The 16,528-nt window shown below is 45.7% G+C and overlaps 1 protein-coding gene across 1 annotated transcript; it reads right to left on the bottom strand.

The window, feature by feature from the left end:
- Positions 1–595: 595 nt before the first annotated feature.
- Positions 596–5,895, bottom strand: etaa1b (ETAA1 activator of ATR kinase b). The gene is made up of 6 exons (XM_076285981.1): positions 5,560–5,895; positions 4,464–4,580; positions 4,018–4,073; positions 3,729–3,838; positions 1,975–3,449; positions 596–1,627 (listed from the first exon to the last, which is right to left on the bottom strand). The coding sequence occupies exons 1-6, from the start codon at positions 5,774–5,776 to the stop codon at positions 1,503–1,505; spliced, it is 2,100 nt and encodes a 699-aa protein (XP_076142096.1). The 5' UTR covers positions 5,777–5,895; the 3' UTR covers positions 596–1,502.
- Between the last annotated feature and the right edge of the window lie 10,633 nt (positions 5,896–16,528).

Here is a 16,528-nt window from a genome sequence, read left to right as displayed (position 1 = left end):
CACATTACTAAAGATCCATCACCGAGCAGTATATTGTGCCTACTCACCACCTGTTGAGCCCCACGTTTTCATCAGCTGGTTAGGATAAATTGTAGTCATCATCATAACCATAATCACAGTAATAAAAAAAAGCCTTCATCCTTATGCCAAATTGCTCCACACATTTGATTTACAGTAATTGCTCTGGAGGAGGCAGAGAGCCCTGCCCTGTGTTCTGTATTCTGGGTGCAGACACACTCACACCTGTGCGGCTCTCTCACACACACCTGCCAGGCCTCTGCTCCCTGTAATAGTGGCCAAAACTTTTTATCCCCTTTTTTTAACGGAACGCAGACGTTCCCTGCGGCCCCACAATGACTAACATTGTGCGCCCTGACAATACACCAGGTGTGAGCGCTAGGCAAAGGCTAACAACTCCATGCTGAGCAGATGGAAAAAAAAGTGCTATTACATTTCCACTGATTAGATTTTTGTCTGATCGTCCAAAAAGTCATTCCTGTTGAGGGATGTGGCCTTTATGGGACGTTTGTAGATGTCATCATGATGTTATCAAGTGTCATCAGCAACAGAATACACAAAGTCATGCTATTTTTAACTTGTACAAGAATAGTTTAATTTTCAAAACAGTTCCAAAACTAGACAGGATGTGGGACTCTTTTTTTTTAAGGTGACATGACAGTAAACAAGATAGAAGTGACGTGATTCCATCCATCTTTGGTCTTCTCTTAAACGGTGCAAATAAGAACATAAAGTGGCACAGAGTGTGAACATGAAATGGCACACAAAAACAGATTTCACAGAAAATAAGGACATCTTGCCACACTTTGATTTGCTTGGACACAAAAAAAATCATTCAAACACAAAACCCTGGAAATCATGCCTGCTGTGTTCACCTTGGTCCATCTGTCAAACGAGCTTACGGAACCATCCATCAGCGTAACCCCATCAGAACACTCTCACACAAACAAACACACACACGCACCTGCATACGCACACCCTCACACAAACAAACACACACACGCACATGCACACGCACACACATACACACTCTCACACAAACAAACACACACACGCACATGCATACGCACACACACACACGCACACACAAACACACACCTAGTGGTCCCACTGAAAGGGCTGACCTTGATAGCAGCTCAGACCTGGCTCCTGGCTGCCCACTTTAATGCAAAAGGTCAACTCGAAACACGGGCCAGGGGGTGCAGCGGACCTGCGGCAGGGATTAATAGCAGCATCAGCAGAAGCAGTAGCAGCCGCAGCAGCTGGTCAGCAGCTCGGCAGGTCCTCCGTCACAGGACCGCGTTTGTTCACATCGGACACGTGTCAGTTTGAATTAAGTGTGGTAATCTAATACCGTTCCATTTCGGGCCTCTAGAGGAGCTCACAACATGCGTCTTGTGTACACACAGACCCACACAGACATACATATATATACTGTATATACACAAGGCACACAGGGTAACAAATAAGGCTCGTCTGCAGGATTACGTCAGCATGGCAGATCTTTGGGATGCTTCTACTCGAAGCTTCCGCCGGGCGATCGCCTCCTGCTTTTTCCGTTCGATTTCCGCAGCCGAGCACATCGCTGGCCTCTGGTTGGGGACAAACACTGTAGACACAGATACAGACAACAGTCATGTGTGACATTAGCGGTCATGAGTGACATAGTTTAAAGAATACATGTACACTAAAGATATGGGGATCGACATAAAAGTAAACCAGATGATTTTGATTTAAAAATTCATTAATCATTAATCAGCATTTTACATACACAATCATCACATCTTCAGTGTGTTTTTAGGCTCATGTCCTCAGGGCATGTCTCTTTTTAACCGTTTTAAATGGCAGATGACGGGTTAAGCAAACATCCTTATTAAAGTAATCTGCTTTTAGGAGCGATCCATAATGCAATTTGGCGGCTAACGCGCTGCAGGTGCCGGTGCTCACAAAGCTCACCTTTGTTGGCCAGTGGTCTGGGCTCGTGCAGATGGCGCTTGGAAGCGGGCTGATGGGCGTTCACGAGGTTCGGGCCCCGGGTCCCCTGGGGGTTTGCGGGCCCCTGCTGGTTCTGCGTGTGCGCTGGAGGGTTCCTCAGCTGGGTGAACTTGTACTGGTTTGGCCCGCGGGAACCGGAGGGGGCGGCAGCGCAGCTCTGAACGCCACGTCCAGCCGAGAAGCCAGAGGCCAGAGGCGCTCCGGTGGCAAAGACGGTGGCCGAGCCGGTGCTGTAGTTTGGCATTGAGAGCGTACGGGTGAAGCTGTACGAGGGCCGCCCGGCGCCAGCCGACGTCTGTGCAGGAGGCCAGCTGCCTGTTATGACGGCGTGCGTCTGAGCGGACGAGCAGTCCGTCGGTGACAGTGACAGCTGCCTGGTGTAGTAGTTTGGTGCCAGCTTCGAACCGCCAGCTGAGGCTCGTGCCTCCTCCTGACTCGACGAGAGGCGTTCCACCACGTCACACACCTGGTACAGCAGGTCGTCGTCCTCGTCACCTCCGTCGCCCCACGCGTCCTCAGAGACCGTCTGAGATTTTACGGCCTTGTCCGGGACACCCTTCAAGCTTTTCAGGACACTGCTGAGACAGTCTGTAGTTTGCTGTTTACTGCTCGCTGGAGCCGCTGTCTGGGCCTCCTGCTGTTGCCTGGGGGATGAGCGTGCCTGGCTGTGTTCGTGCTTCCCTGCATCGGTTGCTTTAAAACACGGCTTCCGTGGCTCGCTTGTTGTGGTATTTTTGCTCAGCGAGTTGCCGCTTGGCGCCGCCATGAAAGTGCTTGGGTTTGCGGATGTCGCCGGCTTTGAGCGGGGCCCCGACGGGACTCCAGTGGCACTACTGCCACCGCCACCACGGCCGCCACTGGGCCCAGCCTGTCCACAGGCAGCCATGCGGGCAGACACGGACGGGTTGGCCTTAATTACCGGGTCGCCGGCCTTTGAGACCGGGAGCCGAGGGGGAGGACAAGGGGCAGTAATGGCAGCAGCGGAGATTGTCGCTGGAACCCCGTCGAGCACAACTGGGTTCTGAGTCATCTCTAAGACAAATGAGTCGTCAAGGAGATCGTCGTTTTCCCAGTCGTCATCAAAGTCGCCCTTCCCGGACACGCTCTCAGAAGACTCCGCGGGTTTGTCGGCAACAGTGGAGGGGACACCGCTGCCTTTTTTAGGCCCTGAGTTGCCTCTGTCAACAACAGCGGATGCCAGGTTGGCTTTGGACTCCTGCGAGGAGATGCTGGAGCTCTGGCTCAGTCGGCGGGAGAGATGCTGAGTTGGAGCATCAAAGAGGGCATTCAGCTCCGCGTCCAGAACCGCCGCCTGCCCTCCCTGCGGTTGCTCGGGGGACGCTGGATGACCGTCAGAGCCAGTCTCCTGTTGTTCTTTGTTAATCCTCAAGTCAAATTCTCTGGCAAGTTTCTTCAGGTCCTCCACACTATTCTGGCTGTTAAGAGATGCAAGAATCAATTACAGTTGTAATTTCTAATTGCAATAAGATATACATTAAAAGAATCACAATAAACATCAACACATACTTTTCAATTAGCTACAACACAAAAACCATTAAAAAAATCCAAATAGGACGCAAGGACAAAATAAATCCTAAAAAAAAAAAAAATTTGGAAAATTAATGCTAAATAGGTATAATAATGAGAATTTTTCACCATGGTTTGTCATCACACGTAAAGTTTTGTGATGACAAATTCAGAAAAGTGTCACCCACCGTGTGGATATCCGCCTGGGTCTAGGTGCTGGAACATCCGGAGTACAACGGATAGTTCCGTCCTCAATCCACCCTAGCACAGGGGAGTCCCGGGATTCATGGCCTCCCTCCTACAAGAGAGGAATGTAATTTCATGGCAAAAGAGTCTAGAAAAAAATGCTGGTGAGTTCCTTCCAGAATATATCACGCAAATCCCCCAAAAATATACCCATACATATAATTACATACACATATAACAAACATCAGTGAGAAAAACAACTGTACAATAGACACTGTTTTTTTTACTGACCTTTGGGGCGATTCTGTTGACAATGTCCAAAATCTCAGACTTCTTTGATCCCTTTTCTGCAAATACAAATAGAAGCACTTAGAGAGATATGGCACATATGACACCAGAGTTATTGAATATAATCTACTGAATATTGATTGATTGAACTAAGGGTATGTCAATTGGAAATCTAATGTACATCTGGAAAGGTTAAGGCCTATCACACTTCTAAAATAACATTAAGATATCCAAGAGTGAAAGATCAAGAATCACCGCACACTGATCACTATTAACTTAATATTTATTTTTTGAACGAACCTAAATAAATATTAAGTTAATAGTGATTGGTGTGCGGTGATTCTTGATCTTTCACTCTTGGATTATACTTACCTGCCTCACCTGCACCTGTTAAACTGAAGGTTTGTGCACAGGGACACCTATGGACTTTAACATTAAGATATACTTGCCATTCCAGACAGATGGTGGAGAAGCTGGCTCCCATATGATATCGTGCACTGCGTCCGGAGAGTCCCCATGACTACAGTCACTGGATCTTAATTTTGATCGCTTGGGTGTTTCAAAAGCTGACGAGAAAAACACACAGGCTTGTTACTTTCGTGAAGGGACGACACAACGGTCACTCATGTGTGATACTATGTCTGTGTGTTGACCTATCTATCTATCTATCTATGGAGTTTATAGTTTCTGATGGTTGCAATACAAATGATTAAAGTTAGATCAAACTTTCTCAGACACTTTCTTACACAGACAAATTTTACAGACATTTTCTTACAGTCAAATATGAGACATTTGACATCAAACAAACACACACACACACACACACACACACACACACACACACACACACACACACACAATGCACAGGTAGGTAGCCTGGCTCTGCCCGCCTAGTAACTTCACTCATTTTCACTGTACTAGTCTGGCTCCTCTCAATGTGTTTACATTTCCCTCGGCCACTAGGATGGCGGGCTAATCATCAACGAGAGGGGATGACATTAGTTTTGAAATCAAAAGTGGTTGTGGTAAACGGTAGTAGGAACGCCTGCAAACATAAGGGTTTGGCGAAGTAAAAAGTAATATTAGGAATCCCTGATCAATGTGATTCGTCAGGCTGGACCAATTAGTTAAAACAAAGTCTACGCCCATTACAATACTAGGGTAAGATTTGAGTGAGTCTGGTGAAAGCAGGCTAAAAGGTAGGTACAGATACTGTAGGAAGAAAAAGAAACCCTCATTTGAAGTCCCCCACACTGGAGTATTTTGTTGTGTCAATATTATCATCATGGAACCAGAAAAAAAAAGGTTTAGAAGTACTAGATTTGCTTTATGGATGTGATATTTAGCAAATGAAAATAAAAAGTCTATGATTAAGTATACCTTCATACTCTGCCTTGAAATCAACCATACCAAAGAAACATCCTTAAATCTGCAATTAAGTGGTCGCAATTTATGCTTGTGAACAATAGGAGAAATGCCTCACAGCCATGGGCAAAACACAGACAACTAGCTCCAAGCTAACTTAGCAAACATTAGAGCCCTTACCTTTGCGGCGGTGGTGGCTAAGCGCTGTATCAGGTGACGGCGACTGTGATTGTTTAAGCCATTTTGCTTTTGCTTGTCTAATATTTGTGTTATTTATGTTTACGTTAACATTCGCGTTAGTTCGCTCATGTGGATGTCTGCATAACCTTACACGTTGCAAACTTTTACCAGCCGCATTGGGCGTCCTTCTTGCATCGAGATTTTTCCTGTTTTCCATGGTATCTGAGAAAACCTATGTTTTCTCATGATTTGTCGGGAATAGTGCAATGTGTCATGAATGAAATCTACAATATTAGATTAAACTTTTGTTGTGGTAAAGTTGTATGAGCATCACATCTCCGCCATCTTTGTCCATGTTTCACTAATCCAGCAACCTGATTGGTCGGTAGGCCTGTGGGGTGTTCACGTGTGAAGTCCTGCGAGATTACCCATTCCTTAGAGATGCGGTCTCTACTTGTGGCAAAGGTAGCCTACTTATCTACTTCTCCGTTGTTTGCTTGTGATGTGTCGCGTAAATTCACGGGATTACTAAACTATTTAGCATTGCATGTGTTGTGAATTGTTGTGCGCCATCGCATTCCTTAATATCAGTGATTTTGCTTTAGTAGTTGGCTCACAACGTAGGCTAATTTGCAAGCCTAGCTATTTATTGGAAATAAGAGAAGATGTTTTTAAAAAACACAGCTATGTTTTGGACACATACAATATCTTGTAAATGTCTAGATTGTTACATGACCCAGGGTAAGTGCAGGGTAAACTCATAACCTGTACACACTCACAGCCATCTCTATGCATCACCTCAGGAAAATGTGAGCGCAGAAAGTTGTGCCAGCAGAATTATTTAAGCCTCCCCAGTTTGTTTTCTGTAAACATGAAGGTAATGTAACAAATCCTCTCTTAGTCCTCTATCTAATCTCTCTCTTCAGGGCTCTGAAGTGGTTATTTGCGTCAGAGGTCACAGCCATGTCAGTGTGCAGGAGGCCCAGAGGTCATGTAGCCTGCAGTCAGTATCGATGGAGAGAGGAACTGGCCCAACAAAATCTACTGGTCTAAGGCAAGGTGCATACATTTATAGCCTCAAATAGGATACAAATGTATTGGGTTTAATTTAAGCAAAAATGTCATTCTTCATTATGTGGCCTTAAAAATGCCAAAAAAAAGAAAAATTATGAAAAAGAAACAGAATAATGTGAGAGGAAGCTGTGCTATTTTTGATCTAGATTACTGTAAAATAATTGGGCCGTGATAAGATTATTGCTTGAAGTAGACCCACAGTAGCTGTGTATATCATCAGCTTTCTAGCTTTCCTCCCTCTTCGCTTAACACCTACAAATCCTGTGGTTATGATTTCACACTCGGCCAACTCTTCAAACCTGGAACCCAATGCTGACTGCATATGTCTACCTTTTTTTTTTCTTGTTCTTCATGGTCGAGACGTTCCCAGAGCATTTATCCACTCTGTTTACTTCACACTTTAGGTCACTAATAAAATATTTCTATTTAATCATATATTGTGAAACCCTATGCGGGTCTGTCATCCCCAGACGGAAACAGACTTTTGAAAACACGTCACTGGAGGCTTCCTGGTCATTCATCTCTGTCATTTTAGATGAGCCCTGAGGAGCATTACTAATGTCTACTGGATTAGTTTCAGGGCTGAGGCTTACATTCATCTCTCAGCACTATAGTAGTGTAATAACACTGCATGTGTGTCAAAAATCAGCCACTCGCTAAGCTGATCATTTTTTAAAGATTTGAACATATTTTAGTTCCACGTGATGACCCGCGAGTGAAGTGAAGTGGCAGCTTATTGAACATGTAATTTGACTATTTTATCTTTTTTAATGTGGCCAATCATTTTGAAAATAATAAGTAAAATAGGCTACAACTTACCCTTTAAATAAAAAGATATTGCTTGACACACCTCTGCCCTCTATTATATTTTGTGACATAGAAAGTGACATTGAACAAATTCATTGAGCTGCCACAGAGCAAATTCCGATTTCTTTAAAATCCCTGTATTTTTCTGCAACAGAGCCTTTGCCTGAATAAAGCACTAGATGGTGCCTCTATACTTTCATTGTGCATCCGTGTATGAGTGTGTGTGCGCGAGTGTATGAGTGGGCGAGAGAGGTGCTGTGTGCGAGCTAGGAAGAGAGCAGAGGAGAAAAGAGGAGAGAAGAGGAGAGAGACGACCACAGGAGAGGAGAGGAGTGCTGATGCCGGCGTGCTGCGCTGCTCTGCTGCAGGACAGTGGGGGCTCCACCGCTGGAACAGACTGGGGTGGGGAGGTGTGCTTGTGCGGTGGGGGGGGTGGACGCCTCTGTCAGCACTCACCACAGGCAGGCTACCTGCTGAGCTTAACTCCCAGGCAAAATAAAATAATAATACTCGCACAGTCGAGGCAACGGATTGCTCGAGTGCGGGCTCGTTTTTGCTCGCAGACCGCAGCGAAAACATGTCTGTAACAGTCAGTTTGTCTGCTCAGTTTGTCCAATTAAGAGCCCAGAAGTGCTTCTGTTTCCAAATGGCCACATCAAAAGGGCCATAGGAAACGAGACTATGAGGAAGGGATATGAAGGGTCAGTACTGGTTGTGCTGACCGGTGCTTGATACATAATGTGGTTTAAATATGTGGTCTACTAAGAATTCCAGCTTGGGAATAAATGTTTTTTTGTTTCTTATGTACCGAGTCCAACCGAGTGACGCTTCAAAGGCAAACCCCCATTGGCGCATAACAGCAGGAGGCACTGTTAAAATAGTTCCATGTTCAGAACAACATTCAGAGGAACCTTATACCACATTCATGAGAGAAAAATAAGAAAAGCACCTCAGAAAAAAAAAAGAATGAATGTGTAAACGTTCCCTCCAATGAAAACAGTGGATCATGACAGTAGAAAATAGCCAGGGTAATTATTTAATTGATCCACTTATTCCGTGTCATGAGCTTTGGTGATGCAGGGGGTATTCTCATTGTTCTGACAAGTGTGCTGTGCATGTTATATCACCTACTGGGAGAGAGAGAAGCCCAAGGCTACTGTCGGCACTATGTCTAAAAGTCACCATCGCACCCTCTGTCACACCAAATGTTAGCATTTCACAGAGCCCATAGTCAGGCAGTGGCAAAAAAAGGGCACGTATACATGTCACTTTCGATTTGAATATGAGACATCAACCAAGCCTCCTTATGCGGAGGCAAAATGGCAAAGGCCGTGGATAGAGCGGAAGACAGGGAGAGGGAGATGAAGAAAGAAAGAGAGATAGGGATTCCTTAAGAGCCCAAGCAAATGAGCGCCTCTTCTTGCGCCTTCTGCGTTTATTTGTTCCGCCTTGGTTGTTTAGACCCAATTAAGTGGCTAATCACCAAGATCACCAAGGAGTGCATTGTTGTAAAAAGTATGCGGCGCATGGCTAATTGCCACAGCAGCTGCCGTTGTGTGTTTGTGTGTGTGTGTCAGAGAGAGAGAGAGAGTGAGGTGGGGAATATGGTGGCAGGCAGGGAGGAGTAGAGCTGAAACGACTCCTCTGATCTGAGTGTGCCGGTTTGGCATTTGGCATTACGTGTCTTGTTTGTGCTCCTGTGTGTGTAGAGTATATGTTTGTTTCTCTGAGTTTGTGTGTGTGTGTGCGTGCGTGTGTGTGCGTGCGTGTGTGCGTGCGTGCGTGTGTGTGTGTGTGCGCGCGCTCATGTTTGTGTAGGGGGGTGGGACACTTTGCTGGTAAGGAGCCAGGTGAGCAAGCACAGCCACTGGGGTCCCCGAATCTGCCGCCGAACAGAATGGCGTCCGCAAAAATAATTATCACCTCTGAGGGTCCTCTTCTTTTTTATCTTGGGCACACTCCTCCTGTCCTCCCTCTCTCTCTCTCTTTCCCTCCTTCTCATCCTCCCATCCCTCTATCCCTGCGTCCCTCCCTCCTCCTCTTCCTTCTGCTGCAGGGCAGGAGCTTCCTTGCGAGGATGACAGTTAGCATGTGGCGTGGCCCGCTGATATGGAAGCCGTCCAGGAAGCAGATCCGTGCCAGTTCCCCCTCAAACTCATCACACTCCTTTGGAGGGAAAGCGTGTGTGTGTGTGTGTGTGTGTGTGTGTTTGTGGTGAGTTATGCTACTTTGTGCCACCATAATGCACATACTTCCTGGGAGCGGGAATCCCAAGAAAAGGAGCCACTTGAGAGTGTCAGTCCAAGTTCTCATCACTCTTTTCATGCGTGCTATATTGACTAGTCGCTCTTGTCTCACGCAGCAGACTCTGTGAGTCTCTTGTTTAATGATATATTGTAATTGTGTTGCCTTTCGACTCAGAATGCCTTTGCTTTCATTCCAGAGAGCTTTGGGCTGACTGAATAACTTGTGTTGGAGAAGTGGGGATACAGTATGTCAGATAAACATGTTTACTCTGTCCTGTGTGCATGTAGTGTTTGTATGCAAAGGTAAGAGGCAAGGTGTTTTAAATTAGCTTTCCTTCCTGATATGAATGCTGCATTTGCATGGATAGGCAGCGAGTTTGAGTTGAGTGCGGTAAGGCCTTTAGTTGCTTTCCATATGCAGATGGTTTAGTGGGCGACAGTGGTATAGGGTGTGTGTGGGAGTGTCTGTCTGTGTGTGTGTGGAAGGGGTGCTGTGTGTGTGTGTGCGCGTGTGCGTGTGTGTGTGTGTGCGTGTGTGTGTGTCTGTTGGGGGGTGTTGGGTGTGAGGGAGTCTTAGGCCGGTGTTGGAGGAGTGATGAGGTGGAAAATGCCGCTGTCCTTTCCCCTTCTCTCCCTCTCTTGTCCTTCCTCTCACTTCATTACTGTCTCACTATTTCCTATTTCTCTTTATTTCTTAATGTCTCTCTCCGCAATTCTCTCTTTCTTTCCTTCACTCTCCTCTCTTTCCTTTGTAAACGCCCTCCTCTTTCATTTTCTTCTTCCTTTCTCTTTGCACTTCTCTATCCTTCTTCCTTCTCTCCTTTCTCCCATCTCTCTCTCTCTCTCTCTCACACATCATCTCTCTTTCTTTGCCCATCCCTCTTTCCCTCCCTCTCTCTCTCTCCCTGCTGTCGCTCACCAGGCTCCATCTGACAGCAGGGGCCCGGGGAGTCGAGTGGAGAGGAGGACGGCGAGAGGAGAGGAGGGCGAGAGGAGAGGAGGGCGAGTGGAGAGGAGGGCGAGCTGAGCTGTGAGGAGACGCAGCGGAGGCGTAGGTGCACCTCCTGGAGGAGCGCTGGGGCCCTCCTGCGCCGGTGCTCTCGCTCTCTCGCTCTCTCGCTCGCTCTCTCGCTCACTCACTCGCTCTCTCACTCGCTTGCTGCACCTCTCTCTCATTAATCTGCCCACAGGAACGTCCGGCTGTGTGGCAGCTTGACTGCTCATTTATTCTGTTTATAATAGCAAACCCTGTGATAAATGTCCCGCAGAGTGCACATGTGCTAAAATATTCATAAATTGGAACTCTTAATTTGCGAGTGGAGGAAAAACCAATAAATTCCGAATGCGGTGACAGTCGTCTTATATTTATATGAATATGCAGGCCATGGGTGGGACATTGAGATTAATTTGTTCGCTGTTTTGCCGTTAACCAATTGTAATTTGCTCCTTTTTTGAATTAGCACAAGAGGGAGGAATAGTGCGTGAGGGGAAAGTCTTAGCGCACAGCTCTTTGATGTAGCCCAAAATGGAAGCAGGCCCCGGATATCTGCAATGTTGCTGTTAATCGCTACTCTAAAAGGAATGTTCGCCACAAAAAAACACACACACACACAAAATCATAACTGGAAATCTGAATTGAAGACTCTATGATTAAAGGAAGGCTGCTCAGCTGTTTTGCTCGCTCGCGCTCTCTCTCTCTCTCTCTCTTTCTCTGAGTGTGTTTTCCTTTCTTTTTCATCTATTGTTTTTAAAAGCCATTTTCCCCAACTATGAACTGAATGCACAGAGTTTCGGGACCGCCGCAAGAGAATGCCATATTTCAGAATTATTAGATGAAACCAAACATTCATTCGCCTCCCTTCCCCGCCATCCAAAAACCAGATGGGCACGAACAGTCTCCAGCATTTAATCAGAGTGGCTTGTTTGAAATATTTCTCAGATTGTCTCGGCCTCTCTCATGTGTGGGCATGGCTGTGTTCTGTGGGAACCTTGCCCCATCATCACTCCCCCCCCCCCCCCCACCCCACCTATCCCCAACCAACCTCGCCTCCACCACCACCACCCCTCCACCCGCCTCCTCTCCTCTCCCACTCCATCCCGAGCCGTGTGCACCCTGTGGGCAGGGCGTGCTGCTCGTACAGGGTGGCGCTTGGTGGTGGCTGCCTCTCCCTCCCTGCCTGGCCCCAGCTCGGGTCGCCCTCCCTGGGGGGAAGGGCGGACAGGAAGTGGGCCAGATGGCACCGGTCAGCGCTGGGGACACGCGGTCCTCCTGTCAGCAGAGAGGAAAAAACAGCGAGAGTCTCTGTGTTTCACCTTGCTTCTCTTTCTCTCTCTTTCACCCTCTTTCTTTCTTTCTCTCTCTCTCACTCTCTCCTGTTCCTCCTTTTTCTTTCAGGTTGATATAGGGCGCATGCGGTGTGCTCCCCTGAACCTGGTGAAAAATAGAGGAGTCTTTTCATACAAAACCATATGTGCAGTCCCATGTGTTTTGGAGCTGTGTAAGCCATTTCTGCTGCCAAAGCTATACACATTAGCAAAAATACTGTTTACAAAGTCAACACGCAAACACACACACACACATACAAAAGCTCCCATGTTCATGCTTAGGGAAAATTAGGTATTTCAGTGGGGACTTGGTCAGGCTCGAGACCCAAATCCAATTTAGGGGGCAAATTATTTGTGGTTGACCATTTCAGGATCAGTGTTCTACATGCGGCGTTATTGCAAAGGGGGAGATTTGTCATAATTTTTTCCACTTTCATTTCTCAGAGCCCTTACACACACTCACAAGTCCAAACAGCACTGACTCCCACACCACACAAACACACACACACACACACACACACACACACACACACACACACACACACACACACACACCTCCCTTCAACACACCACACCACACACACAACTTCCCTCACATTTCATTCATACACTCTCTCATCTGTAACCCCCCCCTTCTTTTTGCTCAGATGGCTTTGATCTAAACTTGGCCTCTGTTGCAGACATGTATACAGTAATTTTCATACGGGCTTTGAACACAGTGAAGGAGGTTCGTCGCTGCCTTTGCTTTTATCCTCTGGATCCTCTTCCCCTGGAAACGATGAGCATATGGCAAACACCCTCGCTGAATTCTCCAACAACGGGAGGGACTGGAGTCTGATGCCTGTATCCTGTCATCAGTGAAATCCCTGGACGCAACCCCTCATCCCCCCCTCCTTTACACACACACACACGCACACACACAAACACACACACACACACACACACACATACACACACTCTGTATTACCCACAAGCACACATACTCAGACATCACCTCTGCTCCTTGCACAATATTTTCTCTGGAGATATAACGTATGCTTTACATTTTCCTCTGAGCTGTCAGAGTCCTTTGGTCAACCAAAATAATACTAAAAATAGAAAAATGAAAACGGAAATCAGGCATATTTTGAAAAAAATAAATCAATTATATATATATATATATATATATATATATATATATATATATATATATGCTAACCATTTTATGTGTGCACATCACAGCATTTGAATCACAGCTTTTGGCATCAATGTTTTCTGTTCCTGTTTTATTTATTTGTAATAGATTCAGATCAAGGTTAATTTCCAACAGCTTGAATTAATTCTGAACTGGTTTCACCGGAAACTAGTTCTTGAAAATTGTATTTTTATAGAAAATATAATGCTGATATATTGTTTATGTATCACCTAGCCTATAGAGAGACTAATGAGGAGAACGGAATTTTATTTTGACAAACACCAGATCAGACAAACTCAGCACTTGCAGGGGGAGTCAGAGTCATTTATAGGCTTAATTACAGGAAATCACTTACTTCACTAACAGTAAGGGCCCCTCCCATTTCTCCCCCCCCCCCTTAAAACTTCCACTTGGTTTTGATTGCCCTCAACATTAAAGCCCCCTCGACAAGGGAAGTGGAGGTGAAGATCTTTCCCTATGGATTGGGACACCACTATATGCAAATTAGCGAACGTGCTCACCTACGTCACGCGCAGAGCCGACGTGTCTGCCGGTAGTAGCCTGCTACTATTTTCATTCAGGAACATGCCCGTTCCAGCGGTCAATGTTGTGTGGGCTGTGCTGGTTTATCTACGTCTGGTTAATCAACAAAGATATTCGTGTTCATGTAAACGCCACCTTAAATATTGACGAAACTACCCAGATCAGATATATTAACATTATTTGATGGGCAGACTCTCTCAAAGCACTCAGCAGATATAATAACATCGTCAGATAGCTTTGTGAGATATTTTCTAACATTAGTGTTCAAAACTCAACAGTCCATCAGATGTGCATCAAACTAACTTCATATTTCAAAATTTTAATATGCTTATTTGCGAAAATATATGAAGAATTTGGCCGGCTCGCTGAGCTCGCACGGTATCCTGGGTAATTTCATCTCCCACTTCGTTTTAAGCCTGCATCGGTCCTGGCTATATTTTGAGGGTTGATTTTAAGGGAAAAATTAAACTTCCCCTTGCTCCCTAAAGTAATGGGACACCCTAGCCCTACACGTGCACGCGCAAAACGAGGGTTAGGGCAAAAATCTAGGGGTAGGGGAGTTATTGGGACGGGCCCTTAATGTCAAGAAATCATCCTTAATTTGGCCCAATCAAAGTAATTGGTAATGCTTAAACTGGAAAGAGTCCACAAGATCAAAGAATAGCAAGCAATAATGAAGAAACACACCACAGGAAGAATTTACAATTACACAAAGTTGATTATATTTCATCAGTTTATGTGGCAACATGCAACATTATTCATTACAAACCCCCATTGATCGAAAGTACAAACAGAGCAGCAGGGGTGTAACATTTCAATTGAACACAATTATATTCAGACTGTGCCACCTAAGCCACTTTTTCCTCCATTGTTTATATTTGTCACAGTGCAGTGTAACTCCCTTGTGCGCAGGATCAGAGTAAAGAAGAAACCAGTTGTGAAATTAACTTTGAAGGGTGTGTTTTTGGCTGAAATCCCGGAGACATTACACTTACCATGCCGACTCAGTAACCTGCAATTACCATAGATTAGCACCCGCACCACAGTGCTACCGCGTTTGAAGTAATTATAACGCTCCCACGTCGTCCATAAAATCACTCACCAATTTGAAGCTGTTTAGAGGAGGTTTGTCACTATATACATTAAAAGTTTCCCCAATCTCCTTCCTAAGAGATGACGTTTAATGGGGAAAACTATACTGGATCTCCGTTATTATATTTTTTTAAAGCACATGTGGCATGCATTGCTGTATTTTTACATCGGGTTATGCATAGCACTTGTTAGAACTCGGCTATGAAGCATTTTGACTTGCAGATGTATTTCTGGAAGTTGTCTGGACACAGTTTTTGTCAAAAGTGTTTTTTTTTTTTCTCTTTTGGCCCCCGCTCAATATGCCATGTCCACCCCTATGTTGTCATATATGCAGCCCATTTGAGAACGACTCTATATATTACTCTATATAATCACCCAGGGCACCCAGGAGGATGCCGACGAGACAGAGTGAGCGCGCTCTGTCTTGAGTCTGTTCTCGAAAGGACATTTTCTTGTCGATCTCTGCTCTTCTCTTGTATGGTGTTGTCTCCACATCCTCCCCCTCTCACCAGCTGTTGGGTTATTTATATCACCGCCTGCTGATGTAAATAGGCTGGTAATTAGAGGCAGGAGGACTGCTGAAAAGACACTCCAGCAGCAGGCAGACCATGAGAGGGACATGCCCACAATGCGTCTCTCTCTCTCTCTCTTTCTCTCTCTCTTTCACTATCTTTCTTTCTCTCCCATGCAATCTCTCCCACCCTGCTTTATTTCTCTGCCTCCCCCTCCCTACTGCCTTCTCTCACTTCCTAGCCTATATCCCTCCCTCCCTTCCTCTCTCCCTCTATCCCTCCCTCACTGCCTCCCTCTCTTCTTCTATTCCCAAGCAGGCCCAGGAACAAGTAGGAGATAAAGCAGAACTTGACTTCACTGAATTATTGAAGGGGTTTTTACAAGAGCAACAGCCCGCTATCTGACCTCATAAAGGCATTACAAGAGACCACCAGAGGCAGCCAGCAGCCAGGGCCAGGGGAGAGACTCGGGGCTCGGCAGGAAAATAAAACGATTGCAGAACAGGAAGTCAGAGCTAATATTGTTTTATTTCCTGAACAAAAAAATCACATGCATGTCTGAATATATTATCAAACATACACATACTGTAGCTAAATATCAGTTATTTCTTACCAAATCCTTGTCTAAGCAATCAATGTATACATCAGTGCTCTGTGGGTATAGTCTAAGTGCTCCTGAACAGAAATGCTTTAACTCAGCAATTTTCATCACGTCATGTTACTGCTGTAGTTGAGACTGGGACAGTGGTGGAGATGTGTTTGGATATATTCAGATGGTATAAAAAGAATCGGATACAATGTGCACACACACACGTTCCTGTGTCCCTGCTGTGACAGGAAGTTGCAAGTGGGAGAAGCAAACATTTTTTTCTCTTCCTTTCCTCTTTACTCTGGGAGTCCCCCCCTCCTCTCTCTTCCACTCATCCCAGGTGAATACCATAGCTCCATGCAAATCTCCAACTTTCAAACGCGTGTAAACTTTATCTAATTATACGCGAGCAGGGCCCTCCCTCGTCTGACTCCTTGGCAGGTTGCGTCGCTCTAATTTATGAAAAACAAATCTGAAATATGCAGATGTCTTTTGTTTGAAGCAGATGTTTCGGCCCGCTTGCCAAGATTTCAATCAGGCGTCTCGTGGGGACGCCTATGCTGTACCCATCCAAAGGGGTTGTTTGAAGTCTGACAGGGACAGGGCG

This window comes from Alosa pseudoharengus, unplaced genomic scaffold, assembly GCF_046254945.1.
Source record: "Alosa pseudoharengus isolate Yale_2024_CS ecotype anadromous, Long Island Sound unplaced genomic scaffold, YU_APseudo_1.1 YU_APseudo_1.1_scf_15, whole genome shotgun sequence".
NCBI lineage: Eukaryota > Metazoa > Chordata > Actinopteri > Clupeiformes > Clupeidae > Alosa > Alosa pseudoharengus.
The sequence above is the reverse complement of the archived record's forward strand: the minus strand, read 5'-3'. Positions and strand labels throughout refer to the sequence as shown.

What these genes read in the sequence shown, in the direction of transcription:
- etaa1b (XM_076285981.1), bottom strand. Translation starts at nt 5,776, where the DNA reads ATGGAAAACAGGAAAAATCTCGATGCAAGAAGGACGCCCAATGCGGCT. An exon ending in TCAACAGAATCGCCCCAAAG is followed by an intron (nt 3,839 to 4,017) that starts GTCAGTAAAAAA and finishes CCTCTCTTGTAG; the next exon opens with GAGGGAGGCCATGAATCCCG. An exon ending in CAGACCACTGGCCAACAAAG is followed by an intron (nt 1,628 to 1,974) that starts GTGAGCTTTGTG and finishes CTGTGTCTACAG; the next exon opens with TGTTTGTCCCCAACCAGAGG.